Below are 27,264 nucleotides of genomic sequence, written 5' to 3'. Positions count from 1 at the left end.
CTTTATTTTCATCATTCAGTTTGTATGACAGCTATAACATATAGTGATCCGATATGGACAATTTCTACGGAGATTGTGCCGTTGCTTTCGACAATAACCCACACCTAATTTGATGTAGACATCTCGTCAAATAAAAAAGTTTTTCATATAAGAACTGAATTTTGAACGTTAAATTTGTATGACAACTATATACAAAAGTGATCCGATGTGAACCATTTCTTCGGAGATTGACCCATTACCTTAGGTAATATTCCATGCCGAATTTCTTGAATATATCTCTTCCAATGAAAAATTTTCCCTTACAAGCACTTTACTTCGATTGTTCAGTTTGTATGGCAGCTACATGCTATGGTGGTATGGTCTGAACATTTTTTTTTTTTGAAATTGTACCGTTACTTGGCATAATAAACAATGTCAAATTTCATGAAAATGTCTTTTCAAATAAAAAAGTTTTTCATATAAGAATTTAATTGCGAACGTTAAAGTTTATATGGCAGCTATATGCTATAGTGGTCCGATAGCGGCCGTTCCGACAAATGAGCAGCGCGTTGGTAAGAAAAGGACTGGTGCTAAATTTCAGATATCTAAAATCCTTAGTGGCTTATATATACAGAATAACGGACGGACGGACAGCCAGAATGTCTCAGCTAGTCACGCTAATCATTCATGTATAAATTTTATAGGATCTCTGAGTGTTACCACCTTAGTGGCAAACTTCAAACCCTGTTCAGGGTATATAAGCAAGCAATTCTTTAAACATTCTCACTTAGAAATAAGCAGCATTCAAAATTTTCTTAGAAAATTTAGTGGAATTAAAATCAAACGAACTTTAAGCACATAAAAAAATAGGAAATAATAAAATGCACACCAAATAACTGTTTACAATAACAAACCAATCCACAATGCAAACTGATAAATGTAAGAGGGAACAAAGTAACATTTCGACTGTTCTAATATGGACAAAACAATGCTGCACACCTTTCACCACACGCCGTTCCCGCCACAAACTCTGCGGCCCTCGCCTGCAGCCACTGCACTCTTTTAATTAACACGTTTTTCATGTCACCGCACACGTACGAGTACACCGGGCGACGTATAACCAACCGAGACTAACCAATAACTAACGGCCGAGTAATAACTCGCTCGACGCTGTCTACTTGGCAGGCGGTAAAAACGCAAGCCTTGTTAACAGGCCATTAGCATTACTCAAATAAAATGGTAATTAATCAAGTTGCAATTCGATACACACGTAGAATGCGTACGAAAGAATTGCGTGCACTTCGATTTTTCCGTTTTCGATTTTAGAGGCGCACTGGGACTGCAATAAACCGCACTCACTGCTGAAGACACTAAAAATACGTAAGTATATCCTTCAATGTGCACGGAAGCACTTTCATCTCATTGTCGATAGTAATTTATGCGAAATTGTATGAAGCTTGCAGCGCCATTTATAGCCACTCATTCACACTATCGCTCACTCACTCACTCACTACCTTACACGTAGACGTTCCAATGACAACTGAATGGCGCACAATGAACACAATATACACGAACGATGATGATGTTGGCGGCGCAGAGTGGCACAGGATGATTTCGAATCTCCGACGAGAGCACTGGCACAACACACTAACGACGTCATCGCCACCGCCACAACACAGCGTCCCGCCAATAACAATGAGCGTCAACAACACCGCTGGCCCAACAACTGCAGTTAAACGTCACGGCAGGACACACATGCGAAGTTGTTGTTGGTGTTCGTCGTTGCTTTTGAACGACTCCGTTGGGCTTACAAATATTTATCCATGTACACACTCCATTTAAATCTCTACACAAGTAGTATCATATAAATATTGATAAAAGCACCGCTGTGTTGGCGACATAGTGACCTTCATCGGAAAAGCGCTTAAGTAGCGAAAGTAATAACAGACCGATATCGTACGAGTATGCCCACAAACAAAATCAAAGGAGCTCACATTGGTTTGGTGCTTTATTTAGCGATAAATTTGAGCGAATGTGGGAAATACTTAGCAGTGACTGCCTGTGTTTGCCGTTAAACAAATGTATTTCCTCGAGCATTTCAATGTCGTTACGAAGCTCTTACGATATACTTGTATGTATGTATGTATAATAAGCACTACGTGCACGTAAAGGGTGGCGTTGGTCCTGAGCGTACGTTGTGTGAGAAAAGATGAGAGGCAAACATAAAGCTTTCCGTGTCTACTGACGAAAAAGCTCAGTAACAGTAAACACCGGTTTCAGTATTTGTAATTTAGTATTAAGTAAAAGGTGACCAGAAATCATAACTTTCGAGTGTGTAAGCAAGGATTTACAAGAGAAGAGCTTATAAAAATTTACATACTTATACATTAGACCAACGTGGGAAAACCACGTATAATTTTTAAACTTTCACTGTTTGGAATACTAATATTCAAAACTGTTAACTTTTAATATTCAATATGTGTTCTTAGATTAGCAATAATTTTTTTATTAAAATTTATTTTTAATGTGGTCACATAGCAAGCCTCTAGAACTGATGCTTCGATGATGTTATAGTTTTTGGCGCTCTACATGTCTAGTTAAGAGTTTTTTCTAATCTCGGGTTAAGTACAATATATGCAGTCTTAGAACACACTTATTCGACTTAAGAGGAAATCCACCCACCTTTCACTTCGGAAATGCCTAGGGAAAAGTTCCTGCTCAAACAAATTTGAGTAATAGAAAGTGGTGACTCATATTTAAAGAGAATTTTACTTAAGCCATATTAATACATTTTGACAAAAGAGCAACTGGAAATTGTTATTAAACAAAGCCTTCAAAGATGATCGGAAGATCGTTATAGACATGCCTCGTTCTGGAAATATTAAAAAAAGTGAAGAATATGGTGCTTAAAGGTAAGTGTTATAGAGATGGCAAGAGAGCTCGACATCTTCGCGAGTCCGTTCGAAAGATTTTTTGGAAATGAAACGCGTTCTTGCTCGACTCGTCCCGATAAAGCTGAACTTTTTTCCAAAAGAGTACGACACAATTAATACTATCGATCAACCACCGGATTCACCCGTGAGATATTTTTTTGGTTCCCCAAACTGAACTTACCGCTCCCGTACAACCCATTTTTAGTCGATCGAAGAGGTATGCTTGCTTATGAAAAATGTTTCAAGGACTGAAAAAATTGTTAGCGTAAGTGTTTTACCGAGATAAAAACGAGTCTTAGTTAAATCTAGTTTTATCATCATTGTGGCCGATTTAATATAAAAGATGGTTTTTTAGACTTTTGGTTTTCAATGACGTTATACTCTTTTCGAAGTAAGTTTTTTTGACAGCTTTTCCTAGATTTAGGTATACTTGTACTCTGTTTGGTTTGCTAAACTTTGGAGGATGGAGCCATGTGTAGAAATTCCCACAAGTAAGGGAAGTTCTCTGTGCCATTCACTGTGTCATTCACTTGGGAGTGGCTAGAAACGATTCTTCTAGATAAAGCTCAAGTAGCTCACGACTTCCGGTCTTAGACCAAGTATCCACTGGGTAGCCGAAAATCCTTTAAAGGTGAGCTAAAGTGAGAAGGCGAATCATTCCTCCTTCCCCAGGGTTATGCGCTGGGTTTGGGACCCAACACGTAAAAAAACACCCATAATGAAAGGATAACTCGATTATAACCACGTAAGCGGTATCTATCCCAATAAGGAAGACGAAGTTTGGTTTGCCATCCCATAATGTACAGACTTACTCCGAAAATCGTGCAAATTTATTACCAAAATTTCGGTTTCGATCTATGAACTCACTTTTGGTTAAAAGGGAAACGTTAATAAACGAAATCTGAAATGTCGATCCCCAAGGATCCACAGGCCACTGTTGCCCTATGGGCAGAAAGAAACATAGGTCCGTATTACTTCAAAAATGAAGATGGTCGAACTGTTATAGACAATAGAGCAATGACTAATAACTTATTCATGTCTGAATTTAAATGATCTTGAAGTTGACGAGGTCTGATTCCAACAAGACGACGCTACATGCCATACAGCCAATGAAACATTGAGGAAAATTTTAGATAAGCGCATTCTCTCGAAAAATGGGTCTGTGGCGCGGCCTCCAAGTTTACAGGATTTAACACCGCTAGGTTATTTTATAGGGACGACTTTTTTGTCCGAAACGATTGACATCTTGGAAAATACCATATACGGCGCGTTTTAACTGACATACAGCCTAAATTGCAGCAAAAAGTGGTCAAAAATTGAGCCTCTCGGCCGGAATTTATAAGAGCCTGCCGTAGGGGTCGCTTTTCCCAAATAATTTTGTAAAATATAACGGCAACGGGGCCAATTGCTACAAAAAGTGGCTTCTAAGCCGGAATTTATTTGTGCCAGCCGCAGCGGTCACTTGTCCCAAATAATTTTTAAAATATATCTGCAAACCCTTATCTTTATAAAAAAAAGCTAAAATTTTGTTCAAAACCCGAAATTGTATGTCTTTTAGTAATTCTTCTTGAAAACACACGTGTCTAACAAAAACCGTTTACGTGTATGTATGTATTGCGTTACAAACGTAACTTAACGCGTATATAAAATATAAAATAACAATAAAACTGCAAATGAATGCACATTAATGCACAAAAATGTCCGCCCTCACCTGTGCACTTACGATATCTTCCTCGGGTATTGTCGTGCAGGAGGTGCGCACATGCCGCACCCGATGTATAACATCCAAACTAAGTCTGTGCTCGTCGCGAATCGCTTCTGCCGCCACGCGAGACGTTAAATGGCCGCCATCGGAAAAAGACCGGATGCGAACGGCCCCATGCTCGTCTGTGGTTAAACACACCGATTTAAAGCGATCGATCACCGTCCCTTGCATTTGATTGACTCTCAGCGTATTGCCCATGGCAATTGTAAATACAAAAACACCAATAAAATAAATATGTACTATATGTATTCGCACACAAATAAAACTGGACTGCGTATGTGTGTATATCGCGGCTTTCACGCATACATATGTACTATATGTATGTATTTAAATAAGGAAGTTATTGATAGCCAACACTAGGAAGGCGCCAATCCGACAATTGCGATAGAGAGTCAACGCTCACGAGACCGTAAACTGTGTGGTGTGTTATGTATGTATGTGGGTTGCACCTGCAGCTAGTACCGCACGCCTCAAGGATCCGGGTTAGACTGAAATATGCAGATTTCATACAGCAGCATCCGCTGTCGGCCTGCTACATATTTTACAATTTATAATGACTAGAGCAATATTAGCAGTCAAAGCGTCAACTTTTAACTTAATTACAGCCCAACACAATGGTGCGCCTTGTATTTTGCACTAAACGGGCACGTATGTATGTATGTACATATATGTAAATAACAACAAAGATCCAGTGCAAGGATAAGGTTACATACACGTACATTGATACGCTGGGGTGGAGTCCTGTTGCGCGCTGACCAGCTGGATGGATGTACGGTTTTAACAGGTGGTTTTTACTCCAACAACAAAGTAATGCCACGGTAAATAAAAATAAATACACATACATACAATGAGCTAGTGAATATGAGTTGTATGAGTGGCAGGATATTTTTAGGGGTTTCGTTATTTTTTAATAACGGTATTAATGGATAGAATTTGTGGCGTTTAAAAATTAATCAAGTGTGAAACAGTTGAGAGTACAGTGGCGGCGAAAAAGTTGTGCCAGTGGTGAAAAATACATATGTATGTGTACAGAAGTTTTATATGTGGCAGATACTAAATACACTCTTGATGTTGCACTGTTTGCGGTGAAGATAATGCAGAACATGAAAAAACGTTGAATTTGGTGGCTGCACCGAAACTTTAATACCCTTCATATATTCAAGTTTTTTACACGAGCTTGAATTTTATTGATAAATGTGGGAGCTACGAGGTGTGTTCAAAAAGTATCGTGAATTTTGTGTTTTTTCAAAAATTATTTATTTATTCATGAATATCTATTTTGTCCCCTTCAAAGTAATCCCCATGAGATATTATACACTTGTGCCAACGGTTTTTCCAATCTTCGAAACACTTCAAAAAATCTTTTTTTTATCTTCTTCAGCTCCTCCTTCGATGCCGTCTTTATCTCGTCAAGAGAAGCGTAACGTCGTCCTTTCATGGGCCTCTTCAGTTTAGGGAACAAGAAAAAGTCACAGGGGGCCAGATCTGGGGAATACGGTGGCTGCGGCATCATTAGTGTGTTGTTTTTGGCAAAAAAGTCGCGCACAAGCAACGATGTGTGTGAGCAGGGGCGTTATCGTGGCGAAAGGCAATTTTTGTTCTTCCACAAATCCGGGCGTTTCTGGCGGATTGCTTCGCGCAAATTGCGCATAACTTGCAGGTAATATTCCTTATTGACCGTTCTTCCCTGTGGCAAGAACTCATAATGCACCACGCCCTTGCAATCGAAGAAAACTGTCAGCAAACTGTCGCGATACTTTTTGAACACACCTCGTATATGCTATTTCGGTCCGATATGAACAATTTCTTCGGTGACTATGTTGTTGCCTTGGAGAATAAACCCTGGAAAATTCCATAAAGATCCTTGTCAAACAAAGAGCTGCCTTATACCGCTATGTCTGAAATTGGTGTCCCCGCAAAACTAATACGGCTGTGTTAACTGACGTTATGCAATACCAAAAGCTCGGTCAGGATCGAGAAGGACCTCTCCGAGTCGTTCGATACCAAACGAGGTTTCAGACAAGGCGACTGCCTATCTTGCGACTTCTTCAATCTACTGCTGAAGAAAATAATTCGAGGTGCAGAGCTCAATAGAGATGGCCTCAACATCCGCGCCGTATTGCTTTCTACAGACTGGCTAAGGAAGCGTAGCGTATGGGTCTGGTTGGGAACGAGGATAAGACGAAATATCGCTTGTTATCAAACAAACAGTCGTCGCACTCGCGGTTAGGCTCCCATGTCACTGTTGACAGTCAGAACATCGAAGTCGTAGATAATTTCGTCTAGTCTTGGAACCAGTCACCACCAACAATGTCAGCTTCGAAAACCAACGCAGAATAACTCTTGCCAACAGCACTTCGGACTGAGTAGGAAATTGAGAAGTAAACTTCTCTCACAGACCAAATCTATAAGTAACTCATTATGCCCGTCCTGCAATATGATGCAGAGGCATGGATGATGACAACATCTCTTGAGAAGGCGTTACGAGTTTTCGAGAGAAAGATTCTGCGGAAAATGGCGAGTATCGCATTCGAAGGAATGATGAGCTGTATGAGGTATACGATGCCATTGCATTGTTCAGCCAATTTAGAAACAAGCGCAGCAATTTTACAAATAATCCCATGCTCGCAAGTCTGCTTCTTGAAACCTAATATAATGTTAAGGCCACGAAAAACTAATCAATCGCAGCCAAAAATGCCTTAAAAACAGACAAGAATTTAGCGGGATTTCTAACAGATCACCTTTTTGATGGCTTACGAAGGGACATACCTAGAATATAGTTTAAAGAGACAATACTGGGAAAATTACCAATAATCAATGTGTTCAAAACTGCAGATCTCAAGCCGCATTCTTTTGGATAGTCACGGGACAACAGGTGAATTTGAGCAAAATTGCTACTCTTTACGTCGGGGGTCGGACTGTAATGTCTCTCAAGCAGAAGTGGCTACCATAAAGGGAGCAGCAGATGGATTTCATTGAATTGCGGCTTTTTTTTTTTAAAGAATTATACATCCAACCAAATAGCATAGCTGCTATACAGCTATTGAGCTCTCTAACAGTGATCAAAGAGTGCGTGATCCTACTACCAGTAACATCAAACTACTTGCATATTAAAGTTGTCTAGAACAAGGCACAGCGGAATCGGCGGAAATTGTAAAGCGGATAAGCATATCCAAAAACTCACCCATACCCTAAATCCAGCAGGTTGGGAACGAGCAGAAATTTTCCTACCTCCGTGCATTCGGGCGCTACATCTATGGGTTTCGCTCGAGCTTAACAAACGTTGGTCAGCAACCAGCACTTGTGAAGTTGCTAAAACCTTCTGACCCAAACTGCAAAGCTCACATCGCTGCAATGATAACACAACAGACAAGCGTCTCCAGCAGTTCAAGTGGAATTATTCGTGAACTCACAAGTAATCAGTCTTCCCTGATTATAGCGGCACTCCAATTTTTCGTTACCGTTTTTATAATACGATTTGTGCTTTACTTCAAAATAAGCCTCAGTCTCGGCTATCACCTCTTCATTCAACGAAAATTTCTTCCCAGCGATCATTCTTTTGAGATCTGAGAATAGGAAATAGTCGCTGAGAGGCCAGATCTGGAGAAAGGATGGAAGCGGAAGCAATTTGAAGCCACCGATTTCACTGACTGATGACATGATGCATTGTTTTGGTGAAACAGCACTTTCTTTTTCTTCAAATGCGGCAATTTTTCGGCAATTTCGTCCATCAAACGGGCAATAATGCTCGGTAATAGTCGCTATTGATGGTTCTTTCTTTTTCAAGGTAGTCAATAAAAATTATCATATGCGCATCCCAAAATACAGACGCCTTCACAACCTTGCAAAGCGACTGTTGCGCTTTATCACGCTTTGGAGCGGGTTAATCATATGCAGTTCAATCCAATGACTATCGATTTGACTTCGAAGTGAAATGATGGAGCCATGTTTCATTGTTTGCCACATATTGAGGCAAGAACTCAGACTAATTAGGCTTGAGATCTCAAAACACTGCTCCGAATCATGAACTCTTCGTTGTTTTTGGTCAAAAGTGAACTCACGTCAAGTCAACCACATTGCACAGCCTTTTCTCAGACCCAAATATTTATGGTTGATATGATGTACACTTTTATTTGATATCTTTAGAGTGTCTGCTATCTCTAACAACTTCATTTTACGGTCATCAAAAATCATTTTGTGGAATTTTCTTTGAAGGTTTTCGTCAGTAACAACTTCTTTTGGGCGGCCACTGTTTTCACCGCCTTCGGTGCGAATTTCGCCTCGTTCAAACTTAGCAAACCACTTTTCGACAGTTGATTGCCCTGGTACAGCGTCCAAATAATGTTGATCAATCCAAAACTTGGCTTCAAACGTATTCTTTTCCCCAAAAAGCAATATTTTATCAACTCCCGAATTTCTTTTGTAACCATTTTTTTCGCAATAACAAAAGTTGCTTCATTTAAAGTGATATAATTCACAAACTAATGAGCCGGGTAACTAAAAATCATATGGATTTAAGCGCCATCTATGTGTCAGGCCGGGAACTTTTCAATTTACCTATTATACGGTATCATTACACTTTACATGTTTAACACTCATATAATTGGGAAATAATTTACCACAAAGCATTTGAAAATATTTTCAAGATTTTTTCTTGAAATTACATTTTCATTTCATTCATTTTTCACAAGCGTTACAAATTCTAGTTATATATAATATTGAATTATAAATATATATTTTATTATAAAAAAATTTAAAATGGAAATACAAAAAACATTATCGACGCCTAAACCGGCGTCTAAAACAGCTTTTTTGAAAACGAGAAATGGAAAATGCCACCGGCCTAGCGGGACACTGCATCGGAATCCATATTTGAACTTTTTACGAGAATTCCGTTTGCGCAATACTGGGCTATCGGCGGTGGAGATTATACGTCGCGGTGCCAGGGAGTGGCGCAGTATGCCCAAGGAGGACAAACTGCAGTTTATAGAAGAGGTTAGTGTGAATTTTGTCTGTTCCATCATTATGTTCAGTCTAAGTATTTACCATAGGCTTTTTATGCACCGAAGAAAAGAAAGCCACCACCACCACCACCGGCACCGATACCCGCGCAGCCGACACAGATGCGCGTAACGCCATTCCAAGACGCATGTATCGTATGCCCGAATCCTTGTGCGAAAAAACGTCGCAGAAGAAAGGCGAGATGTGCCCGCAGACGCAGACCTAAGAGGAGGCGTTGCGCCAGGAAACGGCGTCCAAAGCGCCGGGGCTGCAAACGCAGAAAGAGAAGAAGTTGCAGAATATAGTCGGCGCCGGATTAGGAACAAAGTGAATCTCAATATTAAATAAAAAAAAATTCTCAATTCGTTTATGGAGTAAGCGTGTTTAGTAGTTGTTTGTAGTTTGGCATAAAATGTGTGTAAATAAATGGAAAATTTTTGTGTATTTTTTAATCCGTGTGTTTACTGTGGAAAATAATTAGCTTAGACTAGATCACGAAGCTGAAGGCGGAGAAGCAGCAATAGTATTCGATGCAGTATGTTCTGTGATTTGTGGTAAGAAGCTTGTTCAGATTACCAACTTCAATCATAACCTTGCCTAAGTGCTGGTTCCACATTTCGGTAAAACAACTTTTTGATAGAACTGGGAAATATTCTACTCGTTAGTATTTATAAACACTAATGATAACGAGTGAGAACTATGAAATAAGGCTTTTATACTATAGCAACTTGTAGCTGTTGGTAGAACACTTAAAACTAATCGAGATATGTATGGAGTAGTTAGTTTATGCAACGAGTACTGAGTGTAAACAAACACTGCGAAGATATTTGTCTATATAAGAAATTTGATTAATGTTACCGTCAGTGCATATACATACATATCGCTTATTTACTGCAAGAATATGTGAATAATCACGATGACGAGAAGATTTGAACTCTGGGTAAAAATTGAACATTTAAGCCTGTCCTTTGGCGTTATAAGAAGGTTGGTATTACAGATAAGCGAAATCGGGCTGTTCCGTTAATCGAAAACCTATAAAGTATTACAAAAACCCTATAGCTATATCAGACAAGCTTATCTATACAATGTGTAAATGAGGGAAATCGACCATAACTTTTTAAGTCCCCATATTACCGAAAATGTGGACTCAATGTCAATGGTTGACTTTTTACCGAATATACAATAAATCAAACTGTGAGCCGTTCTCACGACAGTCAAGTCTTAGAAACGGGAACGAACCCGGATTACTATCCGGCCAAGGATTGTCAACTCGTCACCATTTCTCGAATTTTTCCACGAATGTTTCCTACCGTTATAACAACAACGACATTAATATGTGAATCATATTATTGAAATTCGGAGAGAGTTTTTTATGATATTAGCTTGCCACGGTCTCAAAAGTGGATAAAAACCCTTAAGATCTCCCCGACATTATACTATATATGAATATCGGTCAATATTTAAGATATCTTAAATACATTGAGAGAGCTGCATTTTCCGGTAATATTATACTTGAGTATGGTAAAACTAAATACAGTCAGACCGTAGACCTTTAATGAAATTTTGTAAGCATAATGCTATTTAACACTGAATATGATTAAAACCGGTCTAGACTTTGCTCTAAATCCCTCATAATATTTACGATGGCTTGAAATGAAATTGATATATGGATAAAATTTGGGAACCGTGTTGCTCAGAATTCAAGGAAGGTTGGTATTGAAGATGGGCGGAATTACACTGTTCTTGCGACCACAGGGAACGGGAGAGTATAAAATTTTCGGCGCCCCCGAACTTAGATTTTCATTACTTGTTTTTTAAAGGGTTTTCACTCATAGATGTTGTTGTTGCTGTAGCGACAGAGTTCTGTCGACATTCCTTGGCAGGATAAAAGTCCAGGTCCGTTACGTAGACGCGACTATCGTCGAAACGATTGGTGTCTTTGCAATCGAATCGTGTGGCTATCGCGCTTCTTCGTTTTGAATAAAGTTATGCGGAAGAGAAGCAGCGGGATTCTAGAACTACCATCAAGTGACTTCGATTTTGTCGAATTTTTTAGAAGCAACATACTGGACTTTGTTCAATGTTCGTATTAAATCCGGGTCCGTTCCGTTAGGGACTTTTAATTCTTGTTGCGAATGATCTAGAAGAATACCCCCATCGACAATTCAAAGAGCCGTTCCCACGACAGTCGAGTCTAAGTAACCGGAACGGACTCGAATTATAATGCGGCCAAGGATTGGTAACTGCCATCATGCCTTTTCTGCCGCTACAACAACAACAATATAAAGAGAGGAATATAAATATTATAGTAGTAGGTCAATGTGGTAAAAAATCATTTCAATGGTCAGGAAGAATTAAGCTACTTTTGTCAATATTTAACCAAGAAAGGTTGAAAATCGAGATTCGTACAGAGTCAGCACCGAATTTTTATTTAAAGAACATTTACATATTTACTTATTTATGATTTATGATTTATGTATTTACGGCTATCAGCCAGCCAGCCTAACAGTGGTGCTACAAAAGCTATCATTAGTTCTGGAACGGCGTTAGGTCATCCGATTGTTTTCATAGACAATGCAGATTTTCCTAATAAGTTTCCAAATTCAATACGACTTTTATCACTGACTACGATCATTTCCCTTTTAAAGGCCTTGTAGGGGGTCCATGTATGTAAATAAACAGACTTTGGTCTTTTCCCAAAAAATTCCATAAGGAAAATTATTTCATTCCTAAAATTACAAAAGATTATTAGTTGCGCACTGTGAAACATATAATACTTGCAGGATAAAATTAATAAATTATTCGACTATAGTAGTTATAAATTAATATTAGTATCCTTTGATTTTATCAATTAGTATATATTTTACTGCGGAGTATTGAAATTCGTTATTAAGAAAATTTTTCGTATAGAATAATTTTAAATTCTAGTGCAAATAAATTTTTAAGCAAATAACATTATAAAATAATTATATATAAATAAAGTAAATGGATCCTAAAAGCATAGAATCATTAGCATTTACTTTTCCGAAGAGTCTGTGCAAATTGAGAAACAAACAAACAGAAAAATCTAAAGGAAAAGGCAAATGCCATCGTCCAGGGCCATTAATGCGAAATCCCTACTTAAATTTTCTGCGCGAGTTTCGAAAGCAAAATTGCGGCCTTACAGCTGTTGAAATTATCAAAAGAGGTGCACAGGCTTGGCGAGCGGTACCAAAAGAAAAGAGATTGAGATATATTGAAGAGGTTTGTTTTCTTAACGAATTATATATGTATGGATATATACATTTATATATATTTTTTAAAGGCATTTTATGCGCCTAAGCGCAAGGGTTGCAGAGGCGCACAACAGTCACCAAATCTGAGCTCATGTGCGCCCAAAACGAAAAAAAGAAAATCGATTCGATCTTGTTCTTCAAAAGGTAGTTTTTATAAGAAGAAGCCAAAATCTTCCTTGAAACGGAAAACCTCTACAAATGCGTGTGCTGGTAAAACTAAAAGAAAAAGTAAAAAGCGTCCTAAAAAAGCCAAAAAAGCAAAATGTGGACAACATAAAAGACGACTTCAGAAACGCAAGCTTAAACTTTCGAAATCTAACTGTAAAGGAGCAAAGAAACAAAGGCGTATAAAGAAAAAGCCAAGCAAATGTGCTTGATTAATGGCAAAAAGGTCTAAAAAAATATGCAAATCAAATTGGCCAATTATTTTTAAAGATTTGTCTGTGCATGAATGTCTTAAAAATTTAAATATGTTCGTTTGTAAATCATATGTAAAATTACAAAAATATAAATATTTGCAAAAATTGCTGATAAAAATGTTCGAGTTCTTTTTAATCTATATATATAAAAGAAAGAGCTTATTAGATCAGCACTATTTATATGTATGTATATACATACTTAGCTGTTCTACAAAACGATAGATCAAAATCCAACCCTTAAATTACATCATTAAATGAGAATTGCACCGCGGTCTTAGGTCTATTGTGCCCTTGTAGAGAAAACTTTTTTTTATTTTACAGGATATCTTCACTAAACTTGGCATGAAAGGCTACAATGCAAATTCCAAACATATTTTTTAGATAGTAGCACTACTGCAACAGAACTGAACGATCAAAATCTAGTTTTTGTATGGATTATTTTGTATTTGTGAAGTATACTATAGTTTCGGTGCAATCGTACTTCACGTTTTTTCTTGTTTTAATATCATCATTTTTGGGAATAAACCAGAGACTGAAAATGAACACTGTTCATTTAAAATACATTCGATGTACGTAGGTGGAACGTTTGATTTTCAAACTGCGCACCTTCCGTTTTAATGTCATTTTTTAATGCTTGATGTTCAGAATTAAACTTAGTGAAACAAATTTCAACGCTAGTGCTTTGACTTGATTTCATATGTAAGTATACATTGCGATTAAATAATTTGATATTGAGATCAGTCAAGGTTAAAGTAGTAATAGTATTGGTATTATGTACATCTATTATTATTAGAAGTACCTAGCTATAGAAATACATACATATATATTAAGCTATCGAACGCCGAACTGCTGCTGCTGAATATGAAACGTGTTTTGGTACTTAAAACGGATTTCAAGCACCCTTATTTCTGATTTCACAAATATACTTTTTCAGATGACTAAAACCAGCACCATGGTTCCACACATTTAACACTCTTTCAAGCGTAGGTAATTTAAGTAAAAGTTTATAAATATTAAGAAGACGATAAATATACCTTGCAGAAAACACTTTGAATTGAGAAAAAAAAAATTATTGAAAAAGCAAAAATCGAATATAAAGTATGATCAAGATTTATTGTAAAAAAATATACTTAAATTCATAAACACTTATTCACCCATGTGTACATATACATACATATATACATGTACGCCAACCCACTTGTTTATATATAATGTTTTATTGAAATTAATGATAAGTGCGCACAATTACTGCTTGGATTTCATGATTCAGTCGACACCTACGCATCTCATCACCACCACCATAACCCAGTACATTTTGTATTTTCGTTTTCATATCATATTTTCATGGAAAATAAAAAATCTAGTATGTTTCGGGTATGAATTACCTTTTCTAATTTCTGGAAATATTGACGCAGGAACTGAATGGGGTTTTCCGGGCGACTAACACAAAGCTGTACAATGCAATCTTTGAGTACACGTTGAATACCATGCGCCTGAATGTAGTTTTCGCATTCACGCAGACTTTGTTGTTCCTCCAAAGTATTGGCCATGATTGCAGACAAGCACCTTTCCACAACTACCAAGTATATGTATATGATAATATGTGAGCAGGGTCTTATTTGACGACTACTTAGTGAATGCTGATGGGCGCTGGCACGAAACAGCAACAAAACTTTTGGGCACGACGACCTTAACTTTGTAATGCTACTCTTGATGGTGTATTTCAGTTGTAAACGTATGAAACGGTAAAATTAAAATTGTTTCAATATTTTAATACATGTAAATTGTTGCCGAGTAATATTCACGTTTTATTTTTTCCCAAACACTACACTACAAAGTGTAAAACGCAGCTTATCGTTTTGTACTTTCTCGTTTTTGTAGTGTTTTTCTTTGTTCTCTCTATTCACTCGCTTTCATTTGCACCCTATTGCACACACTGATTTTCTGGGTGGTTTTCTTTTCTGCTTTGACACAAATTTTATTTATGCACTAAATTTTATTTATATTTCTCAACTCGTTCGATTTTAATTTCTATTCATAAAGTATTCAACGAATAGCAAATATTATAAATTTAATTGGTCACAAATGTTTCTTTTTAGCTACACAAATATCATAAACAATTGGTCGAAAATGTAATTTTGTCGTTGTTTAGAAACGTCACACTCGGCATTGCCAATGCCAGCCAAGTTATTAAAAATTTAACAAAATTCAAGTTTAGTGTAAAGAAAAGCAAAAATAAAAATAAGAAATCAAAAAGTATGTAAAACTACATATATCTTTGCAAACTCTTTATTTAATTTTCGCAATTAAATATTACACTTTTTAGTAGAAATGTTCTATATGAACTTAAATAAACACTAGTAAATTTATCCAAAACAACAACCTTTAAAGTGTTGGTAAAGCAAAATTCGGTATTATTTTCCAATTGCTACAAAACAACGGCAGCTCTATAGATTTATTTATTGACAGCAATGTCAAATCTTATTTCTCAGCACGTGAAATTTCAAAAATAACAAAAGAAAAATTTGTTGATCCACATTTATTTTGTATATATCATATTGTGTAGAGAAAATCAATAATGAAGACATTTTCATCAAAACAAGAGGAACGCAAAGAAAAGAAGAAAAAGAAGTTGCTGGCTCTTGCTAAATTGGTACAACTAAATGACAACGATCGCCGAGACACTGCGACAAACCAAGTTGTTTCAGAGGTCGGCGACACACTAACTACAAAGGACGACGACGATGGCTTTGTAAAGGTTTATGCAAAATTTCTCAGTGTATATATATATATGTTCAATTAACGTTTAAAATAAATATTTACTTTTAGGTGACACATAAAAAGAAATCTGCCAAATTAATGCAACCAAAGTCCCAAACAAAAAAAGTACTAACAGAGACAGCTGTAGAAGATGAACCTGAAACAAAACGTCCTAAGCTTACAAAAAGTGAAAGTACAGACGGTAGTGGCAGTGACACTTCCCAAGTGTCGTCCACCACAGAAGAACAACAACGTCTAAAATTACAACTTACTGAAGAGCAATATAAGGAATTACGTCGCCAATTAAGACAACGTAAAAGGGAACTGGAAAACGTGCCTATTTTACGATTGCGTGAATTCGGCCAACGCGCCTCGCTAGAGATGCCGCAAGGACAGCGTACACCAATATTTCTAACAGATATTCAACATTTGTTAATGTCAGCCCTAATTGGAAAAAAGTCACCATGTAGTCCGGATAGATGGTGCTTCTTAGAGAAACCCTTGCGGCTTTCTCATAGTGTTGTTTTAATACTAGAGGGCCTTTCACTTTATCATTATCTTTCGAATGAAAGTAAATTCATCAAAACAAATGAAATATTTCAGACGCGTTTAGAAGTTGTATTGCCACCACTTAAAGAAGGCTCTATTATTGAGGAAATGGCCCAGGTACCACTAACGAATGTACAAGCACATAAGTTAATTGAACAACATGGTTCACTAGAGTTGGCTGTTGAAATGACTAAAGATCCTACGTTACTAGTTAAAACAATATTTCCAGTTGGTGAAGCAGCAACAGCACCCAAGGAAAGCCATTTGCCCGAAGGTGACAAATTTCCACGCACAAAACTTTTGCTCTCTGCTTTACAAATGGTGGATGAGGGTTACCCTATGCCATTACGTGGTGAGCTTAGCAACCGTTTCAAAGAATATGTATTTACCAAGGACAAATACGAACCTGTTACGGATAGAAGCCCAATGTTTGGCGTAGATTGTGAAATGTGTCGAACAGTCGTGGGCCACAACGAACTCACGCGTGTTTCAATCGTCAATGAAAATCTCGAAACCGTTTATGAAACACTTGTAATGCCAACAAATAAAATTGTTGACTACCTGACGCCATACTCTGGAATAACAGCAAGCATCATGAAAACTGTAACTAAAACGATACAAGATGTTCAGCGGGAAGTAAGGGAATTACTACCGGCGGACGCTATTTTGGTTGGCCAGTCTTTGAACTTTGATTTGAACGCAATGAAAATGATGCATCCGTACGTGATAGATACGAGTATGTGCTTCAATTTAAGTGGCGTTCGTAGAAGGAAGGCCAAACTGCAAACGCTTGCTATGACATTTTTGAAGGAAGCAATTCAAGAAAATGTAGATGGTATGCAAATGATCTAATTTTGTTTAAATATGATAACTTAACATTTTTTCTTGTAATTACAGGTCACGACTCCGTTGAGGATTCATTGGCTAGTTTAAAATTGGTGAAAATGAAGTTGGCGAACAGCTTAGAGTATGGTGACGAAATTCTATCACAAAAGAAACGTTTACACGACATTATGCGCTTGGCTAGTGGTGATAATATTAAGAACAATCTTTTGGCACATGCGTCCCAACGAGATAGAAGAACTGCGATTATCACCAACGGCACGCTCCAGCAGCAAGTGAAGGAAATCATAGCAAAAACAGAAGATAATGACACAAAGGACACACTGAAAAGTGTTTCCTTTTACGAATTGGAAACGAATAAGAGCGCAATTAACAAAGCACGTGAAATTGCGCTGGAAAACTCACTGACGATTACTAACTTACGCTTAGGAGTTGAGGAATTTCAACTGGACAATGCGGAAAAAACTGTGACGAAACTTGACAAATGGATTGGCAAATTATGGCAAACCGTTGCACATAACGGTATGTTCTTAGTATTGATGGGTGGTTCAACAGAATGTGCCAGTGGCGTAGCAAAAATTGCTATTAAGAAGGATGCGGCAACAGCAGCAGCCAGCATAGCGACTACCACTCCGATCACTGTGTAGTGGAAGTAAAAATGTTTAGATGATGTGTTATATAAACGATGGGAAATAAATTCGTGGAGATTTAATATAAATTTATTTAATAATGGGAGATAAAAAATACATGTTCCATATATACTTTTTCGAAGAAATGTGCTGTTTTTTTATTTGTGGTTATTTTGGTTAACGAAATGTCGCTTCTATGGATTAAAAAAAAAACGGTATATTGTATGCATATGTTAACTACATATGACATAAATTATTTCAATTTATTTATGGTAAAAAGAGATATAAAAAACAATTCAGTCGATATCTTGCATATTTCAGCGGAATTGTGTAATAAATCCGTTATTTTAATATAAAAACATTTGTTGCTTTTCTAGTGTCCTGCACGAATGTTTCCTACCTCACTCAAACATTTCGTGTGGAGTCAACAGTTCGAGCTTTTGCGAGCGTAGAGCATGTTTAACTGTTTGCATTGATAACAAAGTTACGAGGGAAAATCAAAGCAGAGATTTGCACTCACACATAGGCAAAATATGCTCGCAAGCGTTCGTATGCGTACTATAATTTTAGAACGAAGCTTTTTTAGAGAGAGCATATAGGCATACATGTAAACATTGCATATTTTTGGGAGCTAAATATTTTGAATTCATTCGTGGGGTTAACATTTGATCATTATACAAAATTTATCCTTACATAAATTTCTATATATATGTATGTACATATATGTATGGGTATAAGGGTTATGGTATAGCTCTTTAATATTTATCATACTCCCGTGACATGTTGAAACATATAACACTTTTGTTTACCAAATTGTTGTTTTTAGTGGTGCATGAGGGTTTTTGGTGAATACTATTTATGGTTTTGATACCTTAACAGCCGATCATGCGCAATTCTAGGCCTTAAACATCGTCTTCGTCGACTTTGACTGTAATTTTTTCGATTGCCCAGGATCTAAAAATGGTAAAAAAAATACTTTGTTGTACTATTTAGATAATGCTGGATATGAAGATGAAGTCATGTGTAGAAGTTCACGCAAGTGAGGAAAGTTCTCTGATCGCCATTCACTTGGAAGTGGCCCGCAACGATATTTTAAATATGGCTCAAGCAGCTCACAACTTTCGGGTCTTAGACCAAGTATGCTTTGGATAGCCAAAGAACGTCCGTTTGAAGGCAAGTTAAGTGAGCAGGCGAACCATCTCTTCCACGGTTATACACTTGGTTTGGGACCTGCTACAATGAAAAAGTTGAAACAGCTGCGGTTAGAGAATACAAATTAAGGGCATGCACCGGGAATGTCCGGTCCCTTAATTGGGAAGGTGCCGCTGCCCAGCTGGTTGATGTCCTCGTAAAAATAAAGGCTGACATCACCGCCGTCCAAGAAATGCGATGGACGGGACAAGGACTGAGACGAGTAGGTACTTGTGGCATTTACTACAGTGGCCATATAAAGGAGCGCAAATTCGATGTGAGATTTGTGGTGGGAGACGCCGAGTTCTGGCATTCACCCCCGTGAATGAACGTCTAGCCACCATGCGCATCAAAGCGAAGAGAAGGACGATATGATTAAATACGGTTTATATGAGCGTGCTTGGCGACATTAACACCAGAGTGGGCAAGGAAAGTACCTTTGGCACGACGGTCGATAAATTCAGCATTCATGATGAAAGATCCCCAAATGAGACCGGAGCATACTCTTGTAGAACCTCCAGAAGCGTTCTATGATGACTGATGCTCAAAGTTTACTTAAATTATGGAGGGAACACTTCTGCACCCTGATGAATGACAGTGAAAGCACAGCACCAGGAGCACCGAGTTCCCCAATCGATGACGATGGGGCACACGTTCCATTGCCCGACCATGAAGAAGATCGAGTAGCAATTACCCGTCTGAAGAACAACAAAGCAGCAAATACTGCGGCGAAGGCTTGACAAGGAGCATGCATCAGCTTCTTTGTAGAATATGGTCGGACGAAAGCATGCCCAACGAATGGAATTTAAGTGTGTTCATTCGATACCAAACGAGGTTTTAGAGAAGTCCACTCCCTATCTTGCGACTTCTTGTATCTACTCTTGGAGAAAATAATTCGATCTGCAGAGCTGAATAAAAAAGCTACAAAATTCTATAAGAGTGTACAGGTGTTGGCGTACGTCGAGGATATTGATATCATTGGCCTCAACAGCCACGCTTTGCCAAGACTGGATAAGGAAGGAAGCGAAACAAATGAGTATGGTAGTGACCAAGGGCAAGACGAAATATCTCCTGTCTTCAAACAAACAATCGTCGCACTCCCGACTAAGCTCCGACGTCACTGTTGACAGTCATAACTTTGAAGTTGTGGATAATTTCGTCTGTCTTGGAACCAAAATTAACACCAACAACAACGTCAGTTTCGAAATCCAACGCAGGATAACTCTTGCCAACAGGTTCTACTTCGGACTGAGTAGGCAATTGAGTGGTAAAGTCCTCTCTCTACAAACAAAAACGATAATAACAGATGATGAGTTACGAATTTTTGAGAGAAAGATTCTGCTGAAGACTTACGACATTGGCATAGTTCAGCGAATTAAAAGACAGCGACTATGCTGGGTAGGTCATGTCGTCCAAATGGATGACAACACTCCAGCTCTGAAAGTGTTCCACGCAGGCACGCCGGCGGAAGCAGAGGAAAAGGAAGAACTTCACTGCTTTGGAAAGACAAAGTGGAAAAGGACCTGACTATACTTGGAATCTCCAATTGGCGCCAAACAAGGAAAAGGCAAGAACGACTGGCGCGCTGTTGTAAACTCGGCTATAACCGCGTTAGTGGTATCTACGCCAATAAAGAAAAAGAAGAAGAATAAGTACGTCCGAAGTTTTGCGATTCTTTGCCACGGTACAAATGCTTTAGAAAAATAATTTCAGATGTTACTAGGAAACCGAGATTGAAGCTATGTTTTGTGTATTAGTACTCGTATCGCGTGCCGCAGTCTCACAAAACACGGGCGGATGCATTTGTTGGGTACTGCGAATATTTGGACTTTCTGTAAGACGCTGCGAAATGAGGCAACAAAAAACTTATATTTGTTACGCAGTGTAATCGATATTAATACAGTTACAATATATTAGAAATTTAAAATTTAACCGCAATGTTGAGCAGGGCATACAATAAAAGCTCTATTCCACATAAACCGACATTGCGCATGCCACTTTTTATCGTGAGCAAGGAAGCTTCCGCTCTGTCAAGTGCTGCCTATCCTAACATGGCTAAATACCTGATTGAATACATGTTTGTATGTCGTGCATAATTTATGCGCACATTTTCCGAGCAATCAAATGAACACCGAACATTTCACAACAACTACACATGTATAGTATGTACGAGCGTGTGAACGACGTGAGCGCTGAATATAACATAAACAAACGAAACATTTTGAGTTTTCCATTTGAGCCAATTTCAAAATCACAAACAACGACGACGACGACGACGACGACCACAGACACGACGAAGCTAAAAGAGGAAGAGCACGAAAGAGTCAAAACAAAGTTTCGTCTAGTTGGACAGAGGAACGCGCGGCAAAGGTAAATAAATAACGGCAAAAGCAACGAGCACAGCAGCAACACAGAAATTCTTGTATACATTTTTCACACGTCGTCCCGCACGCCAACGATAACGACGCCTCGCGGACGCAAAGGAAAATTCGCGCTGTAAAATCAAGTGGAAATTGGGGAAAAGCAATCACCAAGTGCTGCTGTGCTGTTTGCTCCGTGATTTGCATTGCAAAACAGATACATATATGTATACACATATGTAAAAGAGCAACAAGAAGCCACAAACAAAACGAAAAAGTGAAAAAGCTAAACAAACAAATTTTTTTTTTATATTTTTGAATTTCTGAAAAATAGTGAAAAAATTTAGATTGAAATCGGAACGGAAAGTGTGCACGCATGAATAATTGGTGAGTAATCGGAAATTTCCTTCGCCAAATGCTTTGTGTGCGATTTTTACACACAACAAAATAATAAAAACAATAGCAATCTTTGTTACCTTTCTGCACATAGCGCAGCCTGAGCTTTAAAACAAAGGAATTTTATTGATTTTCATGACTAATTTTGCCTAAAATCCCGCTGCCATGGTGTCCCTACGCAATTCCTGCTACTGAAAGTCACGCTTTGTATCTATCACATAATTGTACCGTTGCGTGTACGCCTACTCCGCCTCAGTAGTCTGAGGCAACGTTGTAAAAAGCTGTCCGTGTGCGTGTATGTGTGTATGTGTTGGTGTAAAGAACCTACGGTAATGTCAGCGCACACACTTCTAAGTGGGCCACTGGACTCAGTGCTGTGGCAGGCAGCTGAGTCCATGTTTCTATGTATTTGTATTAGTATGTGTATTGATGTTTTTGTATATGCGTATACGTAACGGTACATATGATAAAAATAACTACCTTTATTCCTGCATATGTGATAGCAAGTTAGTAAGGACGGCGTTGAAGTAAGCTTCTACACAAACGCATTGAATGATTGTAGATACATACATACATACAAATGAACGATGGAAAATTTGCAAAAACAACATTAATTAAGTTTCTTGCAACTATTCTTTCAGAGGTGTAGAAAGAAAAGTTGCAATAAACTTATTATTTTGGAGACTTTCTTCGGAGAAAACTACAAAAAAGTGAAATTATTTTATTTGAAAGGATATTTACTCACATCGTCTCTCTCAAAAATTTTCATAAATCTCAAAAAATTACTCGCTTTGATTTTGCAAAGTTCTTCCATTCTGGACGCCATACTTGCTTTTGGTCGTAGTAAGTTGACACACTAACACACTGCAGTAATCGCCTTGCATTTCAAACACACACAAACATACATACATAAGCATTGGCAAGTGTGTAAGTAGGCGCAATCATTTGTGTCACAGCCTACATACACATACATACATATATGTACATTTACAAACACACTTACTCGCCAACTTCTTCCATGGCGCTTTTGTGGCAGCAGCAATTCGGTTAATCTTCCATCGTCATTGATATTGAATTCAGTTACACAAATGCAAGCTTAGTCTAATTTCTTGTGTGTGCGCCTGTGATGCGCGCCGTGGGATATGCTACGCTGTTGGCACTCGAAGCTGTTAAGTGGAGCACACACTGTTTACATTGTCAAGTCTTTTTGGCACACAAATGTGCGTGTGTGTGTGTGTGTTATGCTGAAGCCACGAGTGAAAGCATGAATGAAGCAAGTTTGTATTTTGTTATTTATTTATCAGTTTCTATGTTTAGTTTCCAAGCGCCTACACCTTTCCCAATCGCTTGCAGTGTACGACTGCGTTCACACACGGGCACTTTTGTGGCCCAAAATGGTTTTTTTGTTGGCGAGGAAATGACGAAGAGCAGCCATTTTTATTTCTAATGTCTTTCCATGCTTCCGAAAGTGTTCGGTTTTAGAATAATATTTAGAATATGTTGGGCCCTTTAAATTGTGTTATATCTTTTTGTATGTAGTATGTATAATATAATAAAAATATTTTAGAAAGTGGCGAATGAGAATAAAAAAAATTAAGAACGTTAATTTTGGCATCCCCTTCTCAAATATAAAATACTTTTTAGAAGAACTTGATTTTAATCGTTCAGTTTGTTTAGCAGTTACATATATGCTAGAGCGGTTGGATATTGGCGGTTCCGACAAATGATGATCTTCTTGGAGAGAAAAGAACGCGCACACAATTTCAGATCGACAGAAAGACGAACACTTCTAAATCGACTCAGATATAACGAGTCATGCAGATAACTTATATATTTATGTATTATACATATACAATATATACATAAAGTATATATATTTTATAGGTGGTTTCTGAGTGTTATAAACATCGCGGCAAACTAATATACCTCTTTTAGGGTATAATTAGATAATCACAAATACTTTTGTGAACCCCGTGCTTGTACATGAAGTGTACAAGAATCGGAGAATGTGATATGAAAGGGGGCGCAGAAAATTCGTATCACGCGATGACACTAAAAAATTTGAATTTTTGAATTTGTATTTGATAATGAGCGACAAAAGAGTCTGTGTGTGAACGCAGTCTAATTAGGCATTCACATGCACATATCTGCTTTGGTATAAACAAGTCCTCGAAAATTGAGGATACTAGTAACTGTGAATACAATGAATTGAGCAATTTAATAAATTTAGTGAACGAAAATAGCACAAATTCAGTCAAATTGTTGCCTCAGCGGGAGATTTATTCATGTATTGGGTTGTCAAATATCTCCCTTCCGCTTTTTTGCTCTTTATTCAATGTTCTATAAAAAGTGTTACAGTGATCGTATTTAGTTCAAATATGCGCCGTTTCGTTCAATAATCTGTTTCCATCTAGAGGGCAACTTCATAACACCCCTCTCGTAGAAGTCCCGCATCCTTATTTGCGAAGAACTCGGACAGCCACTTTTCACAAGCCTCTTTTGAGTTCAACTTTTTATCAACAAGAGCGTTCGCCATGGACAGGAACAGGTGGTAATCACTTGGCGCTATGTCCGGGCTATATGGTGGATGCGATAAAACCTTCCATCCGAGCTCCCGTAGCTTCTGACGAGTCATCAACGAAGTGTGTGGTCTGGCCTTTGTCCTGGTGAAACACTGCACTCTTCCTGTTGGCCAATTCTGGACGCTTCTGATCGATCGCCTGCTTCAAGCGGTCCAGCTGTTCGAAGTAGTGGATGATTCCCTGCCAAACCCACCAAACACACAGCAAAACCTTCCTGACCACTAATCCCGGCTTGGCCACTGTTTGAGACGATTCACCGGCCTTCGACCACGACCGGTAGAATTGTCGTATGTGATCCATTTTTCGTCGCCAATAACCATCCGCTTCAAAAATGAGTCGAGTTCGTTTTTTGCGTCAAATCATGCGGCACGCAAATATCAAGCTTTTTTGTGTATCCAGCCTTCTGTAGATGGTTTAATATGGTTTGGTGACTAACTCCCATCTTCTGGGCGATGTCACGAGATGCCACATGCCGGTCTAACTCGATGTTTTCCATGATTTTATCGGTATTCGTCGTCACAGGCCTTTCGCCGGCTGGCTTATCCATGGTGTCGTTTTCACCCGCTCTGAATCGTCGAAACCATACCTCCGCAATTCGAAGTGATAGAGTACCATCCCCCAAAACACCATTAATCTCACGGAAAGTTTTACTAGCGGATTTGCCTTTAACGAAGGAAATCTTTAAACTAGCGCGAATTTCGTCTATAACTGTTGAACGCAATATCCAAACTAATCATACATAGCATCGTTTTGTAGGTTATGTCAAGACCTTTCAAAGATGTATAGTATTGCCAAGTACGAGCTCTGTAGCGCTTTATACATAGTCACGAAATTCAAAAAACAAAAAGGAGGAAGGGAGATATTTGACAACCTAATATGACGTATTTTCAAAAATATTGTAAAGCCGATGTTCTATATTATTATTTGAATTAATTCAAGCCTGTTGCTTCCCAAGATAAATTTTCGCGATTAAAGTACTTCTGAACATATGGAAAATTCGATAATACTAGTTTACAGATATTTTGTAACTTTGATGTTAGAAGCATTTTTTTGCTATTTTTGGGCCTATTTGCCTAGCACGTAAGATTTTTTTGTTGTAGTCAAATTGTTTAGGGGTCGAACCACCAACATTTACTAAAATGACAAAAACAGCTGTGCGTGATGGAATATTTTGAACTCAAATTTGTAATCAGCACACCTCAAACACTCAATACTCCTCATAGCACAACAGTTGCAAATTTTTTCTTCAGTTTTGTTGATTAGTTTAAAATATCGCTAAAGTGTATTTTACCTTACGATGGTGGTGAGGTGGAAGAAAGTGGATTGAATTGAAGAAACTATTAAAACTTTATGCATCGCACATTCCTCTCGAAGGTGGCTAAAAGTCTTTGAGAAAACATTTTTTTTAATTATTTCGTATCCAATACTAATATATATATTATATTTAATTTTAGTGATATAACCGCTTACTATCCTATTTAAACTGTTTTTTATTCGCCAAGCGTACGAAAGTAACGAATCGAACAAGCTTTATCTGCGTGAAAGATATTGACAGCATTTGCATATTGCCAACCTTGCCTTAGCATGTTTTCCTTTTTAGTGGAAAAATTTTACTTTTCGCGGCAATTAGTAACCTAAATTAGTTTCAAGCGGTATCGACACGTTTTCTTTAAATAACTTAGCGCTCCTTTCACGCGTTGCTGAGGGTAGGGGGTATATTAAGCATGATTATAATAAACTATTCGAACCTCCTTGGGCGTATTATAATGTGGGAACTGTGCTTAAGCACAGTTTTGACTGATGACAAGTACACAAGAGATGCTATGTTTCCCTGGTAGTGCAATAAGCTCTCAGTCGCAGCCCCATACTGACATTTTGTGTCCTTGCGATACAGATGAGTTTCGTTGATAGACAATGCAAGAGTTTCTCATGTTGATCACGCTTTCGTATGCTTACCGTCCAGTCTTGCCAGTCCCAAAAGTGCACAAGTTCTCGATCTCTCGATTGCTGCTTGGCTGATTTACATAGATGTTATATGCGATACGATTGCGACTTGGCTGCATATTTGCCCAACCTCCATTACCCACCGAGCTATGCCCGAAGTTTCAATACGTTAATTCTCCTGCAGCCTGTATTCGTCCCGCCGATTTTGTTGCTGAGTTTTCAACAGGTTTAGTACCAGTTCAAGAGGCGCAGTTGCAGTTGTTTTTAAAACTCTCGCTATGCACAGCGCAGCGAGCCTCTGAACCCTTTCCATGTGTTTTCCGGTGTGGATTTCCGTACGCCTGTCTACCATACTACTGCACCGTAGAGCAGAATTGGTCTTACAAGCTGTGCAGCACCATTACATGAGAGAGGGTCCCCAGGTTGTGCCGAGCATCTGCCTACACGCATATATAGCATTGCTAGCTGGGGATCTCCATAGAGGACTTTTTTGCTTTCTTCTGAACACAAGCAGACTCGTTTTCTGCGGATTTAACCAGAGATCCGCTTACGCTGTTTTAATGTTTTCATAAACATAATGTGGTTTAGTGTTGAAAGTTAATGAATTCGGTTCAGACCGTGATCTAAACCCCTTATCA

The 27,264-nt window shown here is 38.2% G+C and overlaps 4 protein-coding genes across 10 annotated transcripts in view; 3 read left to right on the top strand and 1 right to left on the bottom strand.

The window, feature by feature from the left end:
• LOC105221855 (cAMP-dependent protein kinase type I regulatory subunit) overlaps nt 1–15,524 on the bottom strand; it is a 50,888-nt gene extending 35,364 nt beyond the window's left edge. The window contains exons 1-2 of one of the 6 annotated variants that reach the window (XM_011198985.4): nt 15,178–15,524; nt 14,758–15,076 (exon numbers count right to left, since the gene is read on the bottom strand). In XM_011198985.4, the coding sequence (XP_011197287.1) occupies nt 14,758–14,922 (165 nt within the window). In that variant the 5' untranslated portion in view covers nt 14,923–15,076; nt 15,178–15,524. Of the gene's footprint in view, nt 1–1,114; nt 1,520–1,973; nt 2,032–14,757; nt 15,077–15,177 lie in introns of those variants that run through there. The other 5 variants (XM_029548574.2, XM_029548575.2, XM_049458935.1 and 2 more) reach the window with 5 other exon arrangements.
• LOC105221853 (uncharacterized) lies at nt 9,436–9,993 on the top strand. Its single transcript, XM_011198982.4, has 2 exons — nt 9,436–9,672; nt 9,729–9,993. The coding sequence occupies exons 1-2, from the start codon at nt 9,436–9,438 to the stop codon at nt 9,981–9,983; spliced, it is 492 nt and encodes a 163-aa protein (XP_011197284.2). The 3' UTR covers nt 9,984–9,993.
• Nucleotides 15,525–15,829: 305 nt separating the features above from the next.
• Nucleotides 15,830–18,299, top strand: LOC105221856 (uncharacterized). Its single transcript, XM_011198990.3, has 3 exons — nt 15,830–16,130; nt 16,202–17,516; nt 17,579–18,299. The coding sequence occupies exons 1-3, from the start codon at nt 15,951–15,953 to the stop codon at nt 18,169–18,171; spliced, it is 2,088 nt and encodes a 695-aa protein (XP_011197292.2). The 5' UTR covers nt 15,830–15,950; the 3' UTR covers nt 18,172–18,299.
• A 3,307-nt stretch (nt 18,300–21,606) lies between these two features.
• The window catches only part of LOC105224649 (uncharacterized), a 40,115-nt gene continuing 34,457 nt past the window's right edge, over nt 21,607–27,264 (top strand). Inside the window, exon 1 of one of the 2 annotated variants that reach the window (XM_049459250.1) lies at nt 21,607–21,714. The gene's annotated coding sequence lies outside the window, so the exon portion shown is untranslated. Of the gene's footprint in view, nt 21,715–21,764; nt 22,092–27,264 lie in introns of those variants that run through there. The other variant, XM_049459249.1, reaches the window with a different exon arrangement.

The sequence above is a fragment of the Bactrocera dorsalis genome, chromosome 5 (genome assembly GCF_023373825.1).
Source record: "Bactrocera dorsalis isolate Fly_Bdor chromosome 5, ASM2337382v1, whole genome shotgun sequence".
Lineage (NCBI taxonomy): Eukaryota > Metazoa > Arthropoda > Insecta > Diptera > Tephritidae > Bactrocera > Bactrocera dorsalis.
The sequence above is the reverse complement of the archived record's forward strand: the minus strand, read 5'-3'. Positions and strand labels throughout refer to the sequence as shown.

Bases quoted from the DNA above. Each gene is read 5' to 3' on its own strand.
- LOC105221856 (XM_011198990.3), top strand. From the start codon at position 15,951: ATGAAGACATTTTCATCAAAACAAGAGGAACGCAAAGAAAAGAAGAAA. The intron at 16,131-16,201 runs GTTTATGCAAAA...ATTTACTTTTAG, and splicing joins ACGACGATGGCTTTGTAAAG to GTGACACATAAAAAGAAATC. The intron at 17,517-17,578 runs GTATGCAAATGA...TTGTAATTACAG, and splicing joins AATTCAAGAAAATGTAGATG to GTCACGACTCCGTTGAGGAT.
- LOC105221853 (XM_011198982.4), top strand. From the start codon at position 9,436: ATGGAAATACAAAAAACATTATCGACGCCTAAACCGGCGTCTAAAACA. The intron at 9,673-9,728 runs GTTAGTGTGAAT...TATTTACCATAG, and splicing joins AACTGCAGTTTATAGAAGAG to GCTTTTTATGCACCGAAGAA.